This window comes from Daphnia pulex, chromosome 12 (genome assembly GCF_021134715.1).
Source record: "Daphnia pulex isolate KAP4 chromosome 12, ASM2113471v1".
In the NCBI taxonomy this organism is placed as follows: Eukaryota; Metazoa; Arthropoda; class Branchiopoda; order Diplostraca; family Daphniidae; genus Daphnia; species Daphnia pulex.
In genome coordinates this window covers 582,830-602,086 of record NC_060028.1, presented here as the reverse complement: position 1 = coordinate 602,086, position 19,257 = coordinate 582,830, and the positions used below count along the sequence as shown (strand labels likewise).

Sequence of the window (19,257 nt, the reverse complement as noted above, 5' to 3'; positions counted from 1 at the left end):
ATTTTTAACATTTTCAAACTGAAACACTTGGTAATTCATTTTTCCAAACTATTTAGATTGTCATGTGTGACGAGGTATTGGTGGAAAATGCTGTAATCTAATTATTCGACCCCTCAAGAAGAACTGTGTTTTGTGTTTTTTAAAGCATTCTTCATTGTCGTATACGTATCGTTTGGATAGTTTATTCATACATAGATTTTTTTTTGTTTAAAATGATTTGTATTTGTTAGCATTGTTATTCAAAAATAGAGAATATGGATGCATACAAAATAAACAATTATGATGCTTCATCATCGTTGAGGAGTTGCTGTAATCCTTGGATAGTTGCCCGTTGAAATGAGTAAGTGAAATTGTTTGCATCTTTGTTTTAATTTAGCTTCCAATTTCTGACATTTACATTCTGAGGCTTCCAGTACCTGTCACAATAGAGATAATTTCTCTTGGTTGCTCTTTCGATCAGGCTGTGTTTGAATAATGGCAGCCAAAGCATCATATTCCATTTTATTCCTACGAATCTGTCTTGCTTCATGCAACTCCTTCTTGATTGCTTCAATGTCTTTTTGAGCTGACAAAATTCCTTCTTCAATGTGGTTGTAAAGGTCATCATGGTGTTAACGCTCTGCAGTGTTCATTTCACAGTACCTCAAGGATTTTGTGGCAGCAAATTCACATTGGGAAATTTGATTGATCATTCTGGCATAAGATGCTTGTCTGTAAAACATAAAAATACATCACATAAGATAGGGGAAAATTTTACACAAAGTATAAATTACGTTTTAAATTACCAACTTCGAAAGATAGCGTTCTTTTGCCTCGGTTGGCAGTTGGAGAGGTCGAATAATTGGATTACAGCATTTTCCACCAATACCTCGTCACTCATGACAATCTAAATAGTTTGGAAAAATGAATTACCAAGTGTTTCAGTTTGAAAATGTTAAAAATTATAAGTAAACTGTACATCTTTGGGTCCTACATATGTAAACAATGCCCATATGCCCAGTACAAAACATTTAATTAATACGACTTCCACTACTTCAATAGTGGAAAACTTACACGCTACGGATTACCTGAATGATGTAGTATTTTTTAATATTTTTCTTTGGTCGAAGTTGTTATCCAGTTAAGAGAAAAAACACTTTGAAAAATACTTCCATAAGAGACAATGTTAAAAAAGGGTGTGGTTTTCTCAATATGGCGGATTGCAGCATTGTCGGACTACAAGAATCCTGCTATCCGCTTTGTGCAAGAGGTCTATTCTTTTTTCTTTTATGTTTTTAAAAAATCACGAATTAATTAAAGAAATGGACCATGATTAAAGGCACATCAATATTTAAAAAAAAAATAAAAAAAATAAAAGGTAAATCCGCAAATAAATAATAAGGTGCGGAGTGATTGACATTTTGATATTTCAAACGTAGTCTCTGTTCATCAGAAATAGATTTTTATTATTTGTCAAATTAAATAAACATGTGCTATATCCTATTACATAAAGGTGAGAGGATAATCAAGTTTTCACATGATTAAACAGCTGCGACCCTTTCACCAATCATTTCCCTGACGATGCTGGTGGATTGGAGGCTGCGGCCGAGAACGAATCCGCAATCCGTGTTGGACGAGCTCCATTCCGTCCATCCGTTGACGTTTCTCTTCAGGTAGCAAGTGTGCAACGTGTTGGTGAAGTGAGTGCACAGCCGATTGTTGAGACATTCTTTCCCGCATTCGATCGCCGGCACTTGCACTCGCCCAATGTCGTAGCCGACGAAATTGCATTTCGGCGCCCAGCGAACGAATCCGGCCGAATTCCACACGCGAGCAGTCACGGCCGATGACATGACAACCAACAGGAGGAATAAAACGGACGGACGAGTTGACATGATCCTGATCAAAATTCCAAATACCAGTCAATTCAATTAAATTTGCAACCGAAACACCAAGAATAATTCAACTACTCACATTTCTTGTAGAGTGCGGAAGCAGGTGGAAGTGTATCCAGCAAAGAGATGGATGCTGCAATGCAAATGTATTCAATTGTCACCTCTTTTATACTCGACCGATTCCAGACGTATGAAACACGTTCTCACAAAATCAATGCTTAGAAATAATTCCGTACGTTTCGCCGGAATACTCGACCACCTAGGACATTGACCTCTTTCAGGGTTCAATTGACCATCGACTACCATAATTAACTTTTACCCCCCAATTAAAAAAAGGAAAAGAAATTCAAGTTGAAATCATTTGTTCAAAGGTAGAAATTTATTTTATCAAAAGTCACAGATTATGTCATATACGTATATCACAATTGATGCATCCTATGTACACATTTCCTACATCCTTTCATCATCCAGTCACGCGAAAAAAATTTTTAAAATAAAAAACTTATTTAATTTTAAAATGATTTGATTTTTTGACAACTTAAACGAACGAAATGTGTCTCGTCTTCCTCCTGGGCTGGTGGACGACGGAAGATTGAGACGTCGGAGTCGATGGCGGAGGCGGACTGATTTGAGGCGTCCGGTCTTCGCTTCCACTTCCGGCGCCGCCGTAAGAAGATCCTCCGATCATCAAAGGCCGGCGGCTAGACGGTTGGCTGCAGAAATTGGAATCGTGGAATTCGCCCAGCCAGCCCAACGATCCGCCGCTCATGTCGTGATGGTGGTGGTGGTGATCGCCGGAATTGTTGTTGTCCAGGAAGCTCGGAACTCTCATGACCCGGCCGTCCGGATGCTGGGACGACATGCCGGGCGACGGAGGCAGCGGCGGAAGAAGATGTTGGTTCGAGTACATGGGAAGGTATCCGTTGTGGTTCTGGATGGGACCGAATCCGGGCGGAGGCAGGATCATCTGCAAGTCGGCGCTGTCCCTGGAATCCGTTTGGTGGTCAGAGACTTCGATGCCCGTGTCGTCCGACGAGACGGAAGGTTTCGACGAGATGGAAGTCCCGTCGGCGATGGCCACCCCTCCGCCGCATCCGCCGCCGCCGCCACCGCCCACGCCGGAATTGGCCGACGACGATGGATTGTTGATGTTGATGACGCTCTGGCTGCCGCTGTTGGGCATGATGGATCCGTTGGTCAGGACCTTGTGCCGGTGCGGAGACGTTTTGGCCCGCGGCAGCGACCAGTGGTTCAGATCCGTGGCGCTTGTTCCGGCTTCCAGCCCTTCCAGGTTGGTCAAACTCCGCCCGCGGGGCAGAGTGTTGGCCGAGGAGAACCAAGGGGAGCCCCGCTGGATGATCCGGCCGTCCGGAGTGACGATTTTCAGCTCGCCGTCCTCCTCCTGGATGTAGGCGTTGTTGACGTAAATCTTGTAGACTGGGCGGGATTCCTCGCTGGATTTCATGGCGGCAGCCGCAGCTTCCTGCTCCTTGTGGTGACTGTGCAGAGTCTGGGCATCCGTCGGGCTGATCTTGAGCGGCTCCACCTGGATCTTCAACGTGGAAGACGAAGGTTTGCTGGGCTTCTCCTGGCGGCGATCGTCGCTCCGCTTCCGCCTGGATAGGCAAGCGGCGATGGACAAAATGACCAGGAGCAGAATGAATCCAGCCACTCCGCCGGCGATGGCGTAGAGTTGCTGCTCCGTCAGAGCCTGAGAAGCCGCTTCCGGGCGGGTCATGTTGTTGCTGTCGTGCTCGCCAGCCGTAAGGATCGGCGTCGGATTGGTCGTGGTGGTCGTCGGCGGCGGAGGAGGTTCCTCGATGTAAACCGGAACAATGTTGGACACTTTGCCTCTCAATCCGGCGAAATCCACGGCTACGATGGCGTAGTAAAAGATTTGATTGGGCCACGGAACGGCCACCATGGCCTTTTGCCACGTTCCGGCTGGAAGCGGTTGCGGAGTCAAAGAAGAGTGGACCAAAATGGCCGAACTGGAATCGTTGAGGGCCGAGCGATCCGTGTAGCAGCGGATCTGGTAGAAAGCGGCCGATCCGGAATCGTAATCCGTTCCGGGGGCCGTCCATCCGAGTTCGACTTCGTTGGTGGCGTTGACGATGCGCTCCACTCGCAAATCCGAAATCCTTCCGGGCGGATAAACATCGTCATCCTCACTGGGGCCGTCGACCGTGACGAAGCTGGGGCCGCTGATGATCCGCCGGAAGGGTTGTACCGGAATGGTTTGCTCGTAGGGCATGGAACTTCCGCAACAAGCTGCTACTCCGGCGGAAGACGTCGTTTCCTGGAGCGGATTAAGTTTCCTAACGGGAATGGAAGCCCTTCTCGAGTTGTCCGTCACTTGAATGGTCACGGCGTAGTGTCCAGGTTCACCGACGGCCCGTGTAAAGTAGGCCGAGTAAATTCCATCCGCCCTGGTAATATCCGGATCTAGAAATTTTTTAAAAAGATAAAAGAAATTTTTAATTTCCCGCTTCGAGCGCTAGATGGCGTGGGGTTGTTACTACCTCCAGTTCCCTTGTCAAAGAGCTGGACAACAAAGGGTCCAGCTGGTGGATGATGGCTGGTGGTGGTTCCATTGTTGTCCTGGCCCCTGGGCGGGTAGACGAGGGCCGTGACTTTGGCGTCTAGGACGGGACTGAGTCCTCGCTTGACTTCGGCGTACAGCAAAATGGGCGTCTGCGAGGCGTTGACGGGTTGGCGGCCAACGTTGGTCCAGGCCTGGACCGTGATGGCCTCATCGTGAATTTGCGTCGGCGTCGTCGTCGCCGGCTGGGCCGTCACTTCAACAGTAGCCGCCACTTGGTGGGGCTTGGATGATGACGTCACCGGCTGGGCAAATTTCAACCGGTAACTCCACTCGCCAAACTTTTGAATAAATTCCAAGCGCCAAAATAAATAAATAAATCAAATTGATTCACACACACACACACAGGAAAACAAAAAAGACATAAGACGTCGATTATTATGTAATAAACCCCCAAAAAAAGAAATAAACCTGGGCAGGGCCCTGGGCAATTAACTTGTGGACTGGTATATCATTAAAAGAGCTTAAAAGGTTGCCCGGGCTCAAATGACGGATGATTAGCGCGTTTTATATGTATGTGTACATCAACCCAAAAAAAAGAAAAAGAAAAAAAGGGATAAGAGCTCAGCACTAATGCTCGATTGATGATCATTTTGGTGAACCCCGGCCAAAATGGTGAAAATGCGCATGACTAATGGGTAGGGCCCTCCTTAAAAAAAAAGGGGGAGAGAGAGAACTTCATAATCATTCGATTGCCGTGAAAGAATAGCTAGACTCGACTCTTTCTGCGCATATAGATTCCAAATTTGGGATGGGCTAATTGGATTTTACAGGTAAGAAAAGAAAAAAGAAAAAAGAAACAAATTTCCTGGCTGTTTAGTCGACCAAGATATTATACGACGACCCACTATGTAGATAAGCGATTACATTCAACCTCGGCATAGATTTATCGCCAATTAAGGTCACAGTATCCCCTATAGTAGAATAAATCCTGATCGATTATTCATCATTTTGGCAACAAATCAAAAAGGAACATTTTTCATTTCAGGTTCAACGGCGGCCGATGAACCTTCCTGCCTGGGCTAATCGTTTTTGATCGAATGAACGTACCTCGTCGGTTTGCGGAATGCGGATGTGGAGCATCCCGTCAGAGACGAGCGGGAGATCGTAGACGCGTCCGTTGGGGCTGACAACTTCGACCGTGTCCAGGTCGGCCTCGTCGGCGCAGTGGGCCACCACGCGGACGTTGGAGCCCAGGGGAGCGTCCAGCGTGAAAGTTCCCTGGACAGCCTGGACTTGGCTACTCGACGTCACCGTTTCTTCGTAAACCTTTAAAAAAAAAGTTAAAATAATTAAAATCAGAAATTTTAAAAGTTTTGTTTAAAATTCCAACCTTGAAGATTTTCACACACAATTGAATCACCCAGTCAAAAAACACCAAATTGCGCCATACATTACACACGTACACGTGTGTTTTATTTTATATTTCGACATTCGTCATCAGGGACCCTGGGAAGGTCTTCTTCTTCGTAAATTTTAACCAACCAAAAAGTTACAAAAAAAATCTTTTGGGTGTTTGCGCTAAACCGCGGGACAGCGTGGGAACAAGTGCGGGAGCCACCCGCCCTTTTTTTTTCTCCATCCCTTATGCCTCGTGATACATAATGATGGGAAAAAAATAAAAAAAAACCCCAATATGTGGTGGCTGGTGACTGGTAAAGTTCTAGCGCGCCCCCATCCAAGCCAAGGCCCCATCTTTTATTTTTTCCCAAAATGGTGGGGGGATAGAAAATCTTATAGAGACTCAAGGGTATATAGCTGGGAATCTAGTGGTGGCCCAGGCTGTATATATGTAGCTAATGATTTTACACTCTGGTCGTCCTTGGATAAATCCCCCACCACTCTCTCTGTCTATGTAGAACGTGATTGACTCTGAAAACAAAAGCCGATCGATTTGAAAAAACCTTTTTTAAGTGCAGCACTTTGAAGGTATACGACCTTATCGATTCATCACTCAAAAAAGTGCATCCGGGCTTTTTAAAAAAAAGTGTCTCTTATCTCTTATCCAATCATCGGATAGTTGTCATGTCTGTCGGTAGACTCAATCTTAATGGCACTGGCGGTCGCTCAAGTCCATTGTCAAATGTGTTTTTCGTGTCTATAAATCGGAATCAAACAACAAATTGGTGGGTTTTTTTACATACCTGGGTCGGCGTATCTGCCTGGTCGTAGCGAAGAATTTGTAGGAAAGCGGCGGCCAGACGGGCCTGTGTCAGCGATTGGGAGAGACCCCCATGTCCTTTGGGTTCATCTTGATCGATTTCTTCTTCGTCGTCATCATCATCGACGGCTAATTGGAGTCCGTTAACGACTCGGCTGCCCAAATCGATCAACGTCGTCCGCCGGCTGGGGAAGGCGATCGTGTGGACCGTCACGTCCTGCGATCGGTCCTCGTCCATCATCAGGTCCATTTCGACTCGAGTGCCAGTCAAGAGGATCAGCTGGCCCCCGCAACAAGTCGCTTCCTTTTCATCCGCCAACATCTGCGGAAAAATAAAAAAATTTCAAAATAAAATTCCCAGTGAAAGTCACGAAGAAAAAATAACAAAATGGCGGTTTGAATGTCACAAAAGCAAACTTCTCTCACGACCGACGGGGGGAGTCTATACCGTTCGATACTTTCACTATCCCAACACACAACGGAAGAAGAAGAACCTATCGTGATGGGTTTTTCTACTAAAGAATCCACTCACGATTCTTCGGCTCTGTTGGGTCAACAACAAAAAGAATAAAAAAAAACCTTTTTCCTTGTAAAAATTGTTCAAGCCTGGTTGATTTATTCATAAATTCTTTTGGTTGTTGTTCCAGACTTGTTTTCTTCTCTTCCACTCGCCGAGAGTTGGTCCATCCATCCGCGTGGCTTATCGGAAAAAATATGGGCGCACAAGATTTTGGTTGTGTTCAGTGCGCCCAGGTCATCAGACAGACAGACGCTGCACACATCAGTCGATCCATCAAAAAGGCAAGAAGAAAAGAAGATGATGATGATGAGGCGGAGAAGCTGCTCAAGAAAATGATGATTCCCATCCTCCCTCCCACCTCCTTCCAAACAAAACCTCATCCGTCCACGTAACGCACCGAAATCTAAGAGAAATAAGCCCAGGTAGAAATGCCCTCGGGCTCTTGCAGCAACAACCAAAAGAAAAAGGCCGAGATGATGATGGTAATAATTTAACAATTTTTAATGGGACGTGAAGAGATGAAGTTCTCAGCTCAGCTGGGCGACACGTTGGAGATTATGTCACACACCAACGGGCGTCGTCGTCGTCAAAAAAAGTTTGTGTACCTGATGAGCCAGCTGGATGGCCGACACGAGATGATGTTGTTGCTGTTGTTGCTGTTGTTGTTGTTGAGATGATGATGAGAGATGAGATCGTCGCGGGATGCGGCCGACCAGGCCGTCACGATTATCCGCCGTCACCTTGGTCCATCCAAGGACGACCAGATTCTTCTTGTTGCTGGCGGATGAATCGACGCTTCCGCCGACGGATGGAGATGAAGCGATGACGCTCAGGTGAGTTTCACGGTCGTCGGTCGATGGCAGGGCGTGAATCCAACGGTACAGCGCACGACGGATCAAACTCCATCGTCGACCCTGTCAGAATAGACAAAAAGAGATCCATCCATCAAACATCCGGCTATTCATCAGTTCCGCCCCGGCAACAACTTACCGAGAGAGTTCGATCGAGAACCAAGACGTAACGGTGGCCGTTTGACGGCAAAACGTATTCAAATTCCGGCGGGAAAAAAGGCGTCGCTTTAGTGGAAGGCATCCAGTTGACAGGAGAAGATTTCTCTTCTTCTTCCAGCACATCCGTCGATGAAGATTCCGTCGTAGTGGTCGCCGGAAGAGGTACCCGTCTGAAGTCTGGGTGGGTCTCCATAACCTGCCAGAGACTTTGCTCCTCGCACAGCACGTTCTGCTTGGTGGGCATCCAGCGGATATGGTTCGATCCATCGCACCAATCATCCGCCTAAAAGATAAAGAAGAAAAACATAGTCAGGGAGTTAGTAAGTAAGAGATTTTATGGACAAGATTTGTGGAAAAAAATTGTTGTTTCATGGGCGCGACACCTCAACCCAACCACCAACCGAGAGAGAGTCGGCCCGGAATGCCCGTCTCTGATCAGAGATTGACGTTCCACAACTTTCACCTTTTTCTTTCTTGAACAAAAATTGAACAATTGAACTGGCAACTTAAACGAAAGCTCGTGATTTTCAGAGAAAAATGGCCGACCAACATGAAACATCTTCATATTGCAGCAGCAGACACAAGTTATCTTTTTTTAGAAAGTGCGTCACGAATGTTTTAGGCGACGCCATCGACACGCCAGTCTCATTCGTGTGAAAATGACCAAGTCATCTCAGCAACAACAGCAACAACAACTTACGTCGAGAGACGCCATGATCGAAGTTGTCGGCGACGCTTTCACCATCTTCGATTCGATCGACTGTCGAGTCGAATTGGACGACGCCGTGTCTAAAAGGCCAGTCCCGTTCCGCTGTGATTGTCCATCTTCTCCTTCTTCTTCTATTCCCAGTGTTGGCCAAACAGACTCTCCTGTTTCGTTGGATGAACTGTGAGCGAATAAAAGAAAAACATGAGAATGGAATAAAAGAAGAATCGTAGATGATATAAAAGATGAAAACATGTGAATAATATAATAGGCCCAGAAGAATCGTAGAGTGTGTGTTGCCCATGAGAAGAGAAAATTGTCACGGTCTGGGAGTATAGACACACACAAGAAAAGGTTAGAAAAGACTGGAACGAATTTCAGGTATAAAAATGGCCAGTGGGGGGTTTAGAATCTCTTGGGCCGATGTCAACTGTCACACAACATCAAACGTGGAGGAGGAGAGGCGACTAGACGGCGACTTGGGTATCAAAAAGGCATTTTCGAGGGGCGAGACAAATCACTAGAAAACACTTTTACCAAATTCCTTTTAAATTTTCGATTTGTTTTTTTATTGGGAGAGGAAGATTTTTTAAAAAGAAATTTTCATTTTAATAAACATTTTTAAAAATTCTTTTTTCTTAGCTACCGGTTTTTGTTTAGTCCAAAAAATCCATGGGAAAATTATCAGACGCCATATTGGAAAAAAGTGTTACTAAACAGTCGGGAAAAAAACTAAAAATAAAAACGTATCGTTTTCTTCCTGTCTACACTTTGACCTTTTATTTAATTTATATTTCGCCCCGAGGGGGGGTCGGTCCCGATATTATTTCTTCGTTTATATAAAAATTTTTTTTTTTTTCGCCGACGATGGTAATTTTTTCCTTCCATGTGACTTTGTGTGTGTGTGACCACCTGGCGTTCGGCGGGGTTCTCTATCGGTTTTGAAACTTCTCCGCCTGGGCGCGCGTGAGAAAAACAGCCCTGAGAGAATTACACACACGGTCCCATAAGGTTGTTTTCAAGTCAAAAGTAAAAAAGAAAATCCGGTACATTCCTACACCCTGGAGGGGGTTCTTTAATTTTTTACGACCAAGTCAAGACACACACACACACACATAGTGTTTCCCCCTGGATTGGGTTGGAGGAGGAGGGGGGAAATTCTAATGTCTTTAAGTAATGGGGGTCTTCGGTCTTCTATTTCCCTTTAGCGCGCCATCACCAGGTACTCCTGGCTAAAGGTACTCGGCGCGGTCTAAAGGTGTCTATAAATCTTCTTGAGCGGGTTCGAGACACGTATATAGCTAAAGAAAGGTCATAAAATAATAGTATTATATACCTGGTGGTGGTGGTGCTGCTATTGTTGTTGCCAAACGTCGTGCAAGAATTCTCCTGTAACTGAGACGAAGATGCCGATGCCGACGAAGTGGTGGAAGAAGAAGAAAAGTTGGGCGGATGCGAACCGTATTCCGATGTCCACAGCGGATACTGGCGGTCCGATTCGAAACCGGTTTCGTCAAACACGCCGTAACGATGTTTCACCCACTCTCGCAACACTTGGCGGCCTGTTATTAACATTTTTTAAATTTAAATTTTAAATTTTAAATTTCAAATTTGTATTTTGAGAAATTATTTTTTTTTTTTAATTTAAATTTTTACCGAAAAAATTAATTAAAATGATCTTTACATAAAATCATTCATTTTAAATTTTAAATTAAAATTTTGAATTAAATTTTGAATTTTTTTATTATTAAATTTTTTAAATTTTACCGGAAATGAAAGAATTTTCTGGGTTAAAGGTGCGGATGAATTGGCGGCTGAGGTGGACGCCGAGCCCTTGCTGTCCGCATCCGCCAAATTGTTTGGCATGGGGCAGATCGGCGATGAGCGGATGAGATTTCGAGTGGATGAGAACGTCGGCCGTTTGAGCGGCGTCCATCTGGGCGTTCATCCTTTTATTCTTGATGACCTGCAGCCTCTGCTGGTGCCTGGTGAGCCGGAAGCAATCCTGGGCCAGCGACTTGGACACCAAAATCGTCACCTTGTCCCACTGCAACCGGCCCCTCGTCACATTGTGCAGCTGCTCAGACGTCGCCGTCAGCACGTTCTGTTATTCAACATCAATAAATAAAAATGGCTCAGATTATATGAACAAGTTACACAAAAGAAGAGCTGTACACTTCCGGGCCGCCTCCTCTTTTGGCCAGCCGATAAAAAGAAACACCGAAATTCAATAGAAGAAAAACGGATTGACCGCAGGTATAATTCTTAGACGATATCGACAAAAGACGGTAAAAAGTCTAAAAACCGTTATACACATAACAGCATATAAAAGTTTCCTTTTATTCTTTTGTGTCGAATTCAGTTGGTAGAAAAATATGACGAATAGAAAATGTTTTACTTCGGCGTCAACAAGTGAATATAATGTTTATTTTTTTAAAAAAGAAAAAGTTTGAATTTAATTGAAGATGGCAGACCAGCTGTAAAGACCAGAAGGGGCCGGGGGGGGGGGGGGGAGCCCTGCTGCTGTTGCTGCCGGCCTCAGGAAGATAAAAGAAAAGAAAAAGATGTGTGTAATTATCATTATATGGTCGATGATATACACATCGCCCTTTACCTACTATATAGGCTGACCTGCTGCTGCTGCTGTGCTCCTGGCACATATAAGATATTATATAATGACCGGATAATAGAGCTATACACTCTCCGGCAGGATGAGCAACTTTGAAAAGAAGAAGAGTTTAAAAGAGTCAGAAATTTCTTTTGTACAAAAGTTGATGGCCATTCGACACGATTCAGTCATTTAACTCGGTAAAAATAATCAGATCGAATTAACACGCAAAACAAAGTTGGGAAGAATAATCGATTTGAACATTTTTCAAGTTTTTATTTTCCCGACGTAATAATAGTCCACCTGGGAAAAATAAAAGAGTTTTGAGGAGGGTAATACCCTCCCGGTGGTAGACGGCCATCTGTTTTTCAAAAAACAGACGGACACATATGGTCTATAGAGAAAGAAAGAAAAACACGGGCAGAGTCCAATAACTTTTGACAGTTTGGAATGTTTATCGAGCGCCAGCATCACACAGGGTCTCTCACGGTTTTGGGAGTGAAAATAAAAGCAGACGAACAAAAGAGAGGATTTACTATTCTTCTTATTTTTTTAAAAGATGAGTTTGTTGTTGTCACGTTCTTGTATTATTTTATCAATGGCAACAGATCGTTCTCCTCTTTTTCTATTCGACAACAATCTCAACAACAAACATTTTTTTTCTTTTCTATTATAATAAAAATCCACAGTCACGAAATTGTCACGCCGAAGAGCCCGACAATGGCCACACACACAACTTTTTATTTGGACGGAATTTCGTCATTTGAAGTTGCCGCCAAAAAATTTCAAATCGGATCACAATTGGCGCGTCATTAACGATTGCCTTGGGCGGAGTATTTCTTCATGAAAAGAATAAAACGGACGGAAATGGGCGTGACAAAATCTACATGTCGAAGGTGTGGAGTAGTGTGTTAAGTTGTTGTCTTTTCTCAACGTCGAACGCGGGAGTGAAGAAAAATTGTTGTACAAAATTTTTCCCAAGGAGTTGACACAAAAGAAAATGACACGTCATTTTCTCTCTAGCGTGATTTTTGTTTCGGTGCTACCGGGTGTTGCATTACACATTCATTCACGTTTTTCTATTATTATTATTATTGGAAACTTTTTATTTTAAAATCATTTTCGTGTTGGTTTTTTTTTAAATTTTTTTCACGCCCCTCCCATCGACACGAAGTCAATTCAATTCTTTTTACGTAATAGAATCAAATGAAACAAAAATCTTTTCGATTTCCAGAGATATAAAGTTAATAAAAAAAATGTGTCGTGTTCTTTTGCGGTTTATTTTGAAATCTGACGGCGGGACCACCCACCGGTGCGGTGGTGGTGGTGGGTTGGGTGTGTGTGTCTATCTGCCGAGATTGACTGACGCCATCTAATAATAATAATATTCCCCCCAAACTCGGTGGATTTATAGATCGGGAATATAAACTATATGAAAAGAACTCACGCAGGGAGAGAGAGAGCTGGGCAACAATGTTGTAGAAATTGGAGCTGTGCACACACATACACGCGGGGTCTTTCTAACAATATATAAAGAAAGTTAACTCTCTCTCGTGTTTGTTTAACGTTTGCTGCGGCCGTTCCACACGATATCTCGTGCCGTATCCATAACAACAAATTCCCCCCCGTTCGTTTCTTATTCACGATGGAAGGTTATATTTTCTTCTCTGATTTTATTTTACGGCCGGATTCGCTGCGATCGATTATTGTTATATAAGACGGACGGCCCGTAACGAGAGACTCGAAAAATCATTTGCGGCTCTAATTAACCGATTCATTCTTTCTATTTCTTGATGACTATCGCTAAAAACGTCGGTCGGATATTTCCCAAAGTCACGAAACTCCCCAAAACCGAAAATGGACCTAACTCTAATCTCCCACATTTGGTTATATGTAAATTCACGCTAATATCTCAGGTGAAAAAAGTAGGAAAAACCGGTTAGACTATAGCGAAAGATGAAACCTAAACATCTTTAGAATAAAAACCCACACCATTTCTATAGAATAGAACATATCTCGTGTGTATGTTTTCTTTTGATGTTGAATTTGAACGTCGACCACGTCCGGAATCATCAGAGCGAATCACGAAATTCAATCTCTTTTATTATTTTCTCATTTCACTCAAATGGAATTGAATTGAAAAAATACTAGACAAGATTTTGTGTGTATAGACGACAGATGGGGAACAGGTCTGTTGTTGGGCCGCCGTGATGACATGTTTACACGGCCGACGATCCCGAGCGCGCGGCCTCTTCTTAACTCTTTTGACTTGTTACGTTTTTACTGTTTGGACTTTGGGCCGCACATCTCCCATCTGTGCTGGCCAGCATCAACGCTCCAACGTCAAACGGCATCTACACAAAACGGCCCTTGATTGTTCAATCAACGGGACTTTTTTTTCCTTCCCGACCATTTCCCCTCGCCAGCGTCTATTCAACTGATATCACGCCGAAATTTTCAAATTTTCAAATTTTCAAATTTTTTCGACTCGACTAGAAAAAACTTTCTTTCGATATTTTTCACGCGAGAGATGGAAGGTCGTACAGAGTTCCGTACGGTTCACGGCCGCACGAAGAAACAAGGGACTGAGCGGATCGTGATTTAGACACACAAGAGAAAAGGATGGGTTTGCTGACTTGTTGTTTAGTGTTTACCCCCATCATCATCATCTTTTTTTCTTCTTCAACTTTGTAAATGTAAGAAAAGAAAGAAAGAAAAAAGAGATAAACACTTTGCCCTCATCTTTATTTTTCTCAGTGTGTAAATGTCAAAGAGGAGGAGGAGGAGAACTATATGGCGGTGGCGCCACGGGCGTGAGGAATTTTTCGACTTCAAACCGGAAATTGTAAAAAATTTGAATATTATTTTTTCTTGTCTCTGTAGTCGCGAAATGCAATAAAAAGAGTTCAGGAGAAAAAACAAAACACGCACGATAATTATCTTTCGTGATAAAATGATTTTTTCAAAAGATGACAATAACAGCAGTCAACCGACCGTGAGAGACACACACACGCCAAAAGGCAAACAAAAGAAACTGTACACATTTTTTAGACCCGACAAGTGACGACACCTTATATTTTTTAATAACATCAATTATTGGAAAAAAATTTTAGTTCAAATTTTATTTTATTTTATTTCGTTTTTTCTTATTTTGGTTGTAAAGTGAAAGGTCGATATTACCGAATTTTCTCTTTTTTTTTTTTTATTTCACGCGGGAAATGGGGAGGGGGGAACTGATTTGCATAGTCCGTCTGAAAAGGCGCCGGAGATTTTCTCTTTTTCCTTTTCGTCTGCAATAACTTTTTTTTTCTTTTCTTATTTTTTGGATGGGAATTTATTTGTGATCCCCTTTAGGTCATGGCAGAAGAACCCCTAAAGGGGGGGGGCTAGCTCACACAATAACAAAACTCTCCTCTGTTGAGCGTTGAATAATATTTCCCTTGGTGATGGATATCGCCCGGCTTCTTCGCCAACAAGTTGAACAAAAGACATGCTGAAAAGATTTATATTTTTTAGATATTTTTATTTTATCCTATGGACCGGCGTGGGTGGAAAGAAAAAAGATAAAAAGAGGAGGAGTCTCCAGCGGGGGCGAAACTCTTCGCGTCGTAAATTCACAAGAAAAAAATATTTAAAAAAAAGAAGAAAAAATAAATTTAATTGAATTTGAAATCAAATAAAAAGATATCGTCACTTGTGTGTGGTTACACCCCGTACAGAATAAAAAACTAAAAAATCAAAATGTCTAAAAAAGAAGAAGAAAATAGGAAAAATGGAAATTTTTTTCGAGCCTGGATGTTTCCATCCATCCATCCGTTTATGACGTCGAGTTATTTCCATTTTTCTCTCTCCTCTCCCTTCAACAACATTCCGCAATTGAACAACAACAGACTTTTTCTTCTTTTACTTTTAGGTATAAGAAAGAAAATATCCAATGAATATACAAACGTCTAATAAGAAAGATTCTTCTTCTTCTTTTTTGGGGATAGAAAATTCCCTTCCGGCTGAATATAATATGTGATCAAAAAAGTTGTACAACAAATTTAATTCAATAGTTTTCTGACACAAAAATCTTTTTTATCAAAACCCCCCGGCGTCAAGAAAATTGAAGGTGGTGAACTTCCCCCCCCCACACACACTTTATTGTTGTGATGAGAATCTTATCCAACTTTTATATATTTAGTTGCCGGATGGGAACAAAACAAAAATCCCGAAATGTTTGTAAAATTTTTATCCCGAAAAAATATTTACCGTTGGTTCTGTTTGTGCTCTATGATTTTGGCTGTTTACACACATACATGGATGGCTAAAGTTGGCCCAGCTGCTGTATATGCCCCCCCTGAAATTACCGATGATTAAATGCAACAACAACAACCTCGGTGAGAGAGAGAGATGTTGTATATCTTTGACTTTCCTCCTTCCGTTAGTCTCCTCCCATTTACCTTTTTTTAAATTACCGAGTTCTTATTGTTCTTTTGTTTTTCTTTTCTGGGGCTTCTTTCTTTTGTGTGAAAATATTTATTTGAATTTTGGTTATTTTTAAATTTTACCGCCATTTAATTTTTTGAAAATTTTGATTATTTCTTCTTCTCCCTCCCCGGAAAATTCGACAGAAAAGAGGTAGGGTTCGATTCCCGAGATGAATATCATCCGGATATGACGGATGATTCATCCGCGTGTTTGGATGCCCATTTCCTCATTAGCATAATATTTAAAAAATGGCCCCCAAAGACACAAAAATCTAAGCCGGAATAAAAATATGAAATTCAACATTTTCATATTCATCTCAGATGATGGAAGGAGAATTGTGCGTGCGGGAAAAACAAAACAAAATGGCGCGTGTCCTCTGCCGCGTGTCGTGACAAATCAAAAAATTTTTTAAAAATGTTTCGGCGGGACCGCGAGATAAAAATAAACGAAAAAATCGATTTAACCTTTATAACGTCGTCATCTAGTCAATTCCCTCGAGCTAAATACGAGCATAGCGTTCTCCTATCCATCCATCATCTTTCGATATCAAAATATATTTCCCCCTCCTCTTGCAACTGGTGATGGAACAACATCCCCGATGATTACACACATCCCATCCAACCGGTAGGGAATAAAAATAAGTTTTTTTTTTTCAAAATTCCCGCATTTCCCGTCTACGATATGAGAATATCGTCGAATCTTAACGAATAGAAATTAGCATTTTTCTGATTCAACACAAGGCCCATTGTCTCAGTGAATATTAGATAAGACGGGAAGGAATAGACTTAACCAAGTCGGGAGGAGGAATAACTTGCACCGGGACTGGTAAGAAGGAAAGACAATTTATCTCTTCTTTTCTCCAGAGTTAAACGATTTGTGCGCTCGTGGATGGGCCAGAGAAAGAAGTATTTAGAGATGTGGGATGGGGGATATGGCTGTTAGAGAGAACATGAATATGCAAATCGCCTCATTAGCGCGCTCGCCCATATAAAGCGCTTGGCTTTTTAAAAAAAATAAAATAACCCGAAACATTTTTTTTTTCTTTTTCTCTTATTGTTTGAACCAAAACACACCGGAAATTCCGGCGAATATCTCATCAAAATTTTTAAAAAATCTGACCTCAATTTGTTTGAATAATGTGCAATTGTCGGATGACGGATGAGATGACGGATCTTCTAGCCGGACAATTAATCGCTGAATCACTGACGAAGAAGAAGCATCCGAATCGACGACAGACAACCGGAACAACAACACTAAAACAATCACAAATAATTTCACGACCACCATTTTCTCCAGAAAAATCGAATTTTCTTTGTAAAAGTTAAAATTTTTTATTTCTCGGAAAATGTTGAATAAAAAATTCACAAAAATTTTCTCGTGTAATCCGTGGGACGTTTCATGATTTAAACATTTGGTTGTTGGTAAATGTTCACTGAATTAAAAAATAGTAACAAAGTTTTTTTTAAAAAAACGGACACGCACAGACACGTCCTTCTGGGGCAACCGACAGGCAGACACTGAAAAGCTGCTGGTACCCGCACAGGCACAGCTGACAAGGTGGTGGTAGGGGGAGCGGTTAGAAAATGGTGGGCGGAGCTTGCTGAGCTCAAGATCTCGGAAAAATTGTTCCACACTGGAGACATTTTCATCTTTTAAGACGAAAATAAGAAGATAGGAGATTTTAAAAAAATGAACTCGACGGAGCCTGACGACACAAATGTGGAGGATTTCCGTTTGCAAGGGTGGAGCCACTCACACACAAGATATTTCAGATAGAAAATGTTTGGAATTGTTATTTAACGTTTACACGTAAAGCATCAGCTATAGCAGACGAATAATAACAGAGATTGGCCTGGATGATCAGCCGACTGTGATGCCTTTTCCTCATTCTCTCACACGCGAAAATGTCAAATGGTTTTTCTCTTCTTCTTCTACCAACCGATGCGCTACATAAAACACCCGACAGAAAATAATAATAATCATATCAGCCATTTTTAAAACTTTGGTTAATGTTCTTTGCGTGTTGCCCATCTTTAATCATCAAGTGAGTGTAACGGTAAAATGTTATTTTTTTGGCGCTCAAACTTTATGGGAAATTAATTCGTTTGGTTGTTTTCTGATTGAAATAATCTCATCAAGTTGGGCGCCATTTATTTGGGTTAAAGATAAGGAAAAGTGTCGGGACCGTTCGGCGTGTGTGTGGGTGTCGGTCTGCGCGTCGGCTATATAATAATAAATGTGGGTCCGTTGCATATCGTGATGGCCATCATCATCGTCCGTCATCATCACCAGGTATACCCCCTCCTCTCCTCTGCTGGAATCACGAACGCGGGTCTCTCTCACATCGTGAAGGAAAAACCAAAATGGACGCCGCCAAAAAATCTCCCGACCGAAAAGAAAAGGGAGTGCCAAGTAGGAGATGCATTTTCATTGTTTCTTACCTTAAAGGTAAAATAAAGAGAGACATAGAGCACGTGACAACATCCGCACCGGAAGTTGTGCTGGATGAGAAAGTTCTTTTTTGGCGGCCTGAGACAACAACAACAACAACACGACAGGACCTTTATACAGTTCACCGGATTTTATTTGTTTTGATCGGATGCGGTTTTGGTGTAGAATTTTTATTTGTTTGCTGGATGAGCGGATGATTTCCATCTCTGCTCAGCATCCGAATTTATCGCAAGATCACGCGGAATTTGTTTGTCCGGATGGTGTTGATATCTGCGGAATGAATTGGATATGGAATGGATATAGTTGTTTGTTTGGTCGGGTATTTAGATGTCTGCCAACTGATTGCTGTGGTTCACCCGAGGCGTTTTATTTGTATATCCAGCTCGCGGATGAACCAAACACAGCGGGACGTCTGGTTGGGGGGGATTGGGTTGACCAGTGTGGCATTTGTGTCCACGAGTGACAACACGGAAAAACCAGTGGCAAACTCTTTTGTTTCCTTTTGTGTTGGGAGTGTGATCGATTTCAACCTCGGCAGCAGCAGATTGGCATCGCTGTAGTACAAAACTTGGCCATCCGTCAAATCTTTTTATTTGGTTCCTTTGGGGCATATGGCATTATATTTCCGGTCGTATTTTTCCTATATACCGTTTTTTATTCAATCAATCAACTTTTAAGGTGCTATTATTTAAAAAAAAAAGAAACTGCGATGACATGTCGAATAATTGTCGTTTCCAATTGAGAAAGTGACAAACCAGTGGCTCTTGTTTGGAAACGTGATCGATCGCTGACGGCCATTTTATGGTATTTGTATGGAATTGCCACGTCCAATTAATGTCGTATCAAGTTAATACA

The 19,257-nt window shown here is 42.5% G+C and overlaps 2 protein-coding genes and 1 long non-coding RNA gene across 8 annotated transcripts; all 3 read right to left on the bottom strand.

The window, feature by feature from the left end:
- Positions 1–449: 449 nt before the first annotated feature.
- LOC124208736 lies at positions 450–1,242 on the bottom strand. The gene is made up of 3 exons (XR_006880569.1): positions 1,068–1,242; positions 786–886; positions 450–711 (listed from the first exon to the last, which is right to left on the bottom strand). It is a non-coding gene; the product is annotated as an uncharacterized LOC124208736 (long non-coding RNA).
- Positions 1,243–1,257: 15 nt separating this feature from the next.
- On the bottom strand, positions 1,258–2,010 carry LOC124208723. The gene is made up of 2 exons (XM_046606613.1): positions 1,954–2,010; positions 1,258–1,878 (listed from the first exon to the last, which is right to left on the bottom strand). Coding segments are annotated over exons 1-2 (360 nt in total). The 5' UTR covers positions 1,956–2,010; the 3' UTR covers positions 1,258–1,520.
- A 221-nt stretch (positions 2,011–2,231) lies between these two features.
- On the bottom strand, positions 2,232–17,470 carry LOC124208696 (calcium-activated chloride channel regulator 1-like). Of its 6 annotated transcripts, none has more exons than XM_046606562.1 (10): positions 17,071–17,470; positions 10,641–10,977; positions 10,210–10,435; positions 8,868–9,054; positions 8,148–8,450; positions 7,763–8,071; positions 6,621–6,959; positions 5,527–5,745; positions 4,397–4,757; positions 2,232–4,319 (listed from the first exon to the last, which is right to left on the bottom strand). In XM_046606562.1, exons 1-10 carry the CDS (start codon positions 17,236–17,238, stop codon positions 2,413–2,415), a joined length of 4,356 nt encoding a protein of 1,451 aa, XP_046462518.1. In that variant the 5' UTR covers positions 17,239–17,470; the 3' UTR covers positions 2,232–2,412. The 6 variants fall into 6 exon arrangements, with proteins under 6 accessions (XP_046462518.1, XP_046462519.1, XP_046462522.1 ...); XM_046606563.1 differs by having other exon boundaries at positions 8,868–9,057; positions 10,216–10,435; positions 17,071–17,455; XM_046606566.1 differs by lacking the exons at positions 10,210–10,435; positions 10,641–10,977; positions 17,071–17,470 and adding exons at positions 9,411–9,417; positions 9,520–9,659.
- Positions 17,471–19,257: the final 1,787 nt, after the last annotated feature.

Excerpts from the sequence above, each read along its gene's own strand:
- LOC124208696 (XM_046606562.1), bottom strand. The coding sequence starts at position 17,238 with ATGGTGGTCGTGAAATTATTTGTGATTGTTTTAGTGTTGTTGTTCCGG. Across the intron at positions 10,436-10,640 it reads AGAAAATTCTTTCATTTCCG|GCCGCCAAGTGTTGCGAGAG; the intron begins GTAAAATTTAAA and ends TGTTAATAACAG. Across the intron at positions 6,960-7,762 it reads CCATCCAGCTGGCTCATCAG|ATGTTGGCGGATGAAAAGGA; the intron begins GTACACAAACTT and ends ATTTTTCCGCAG.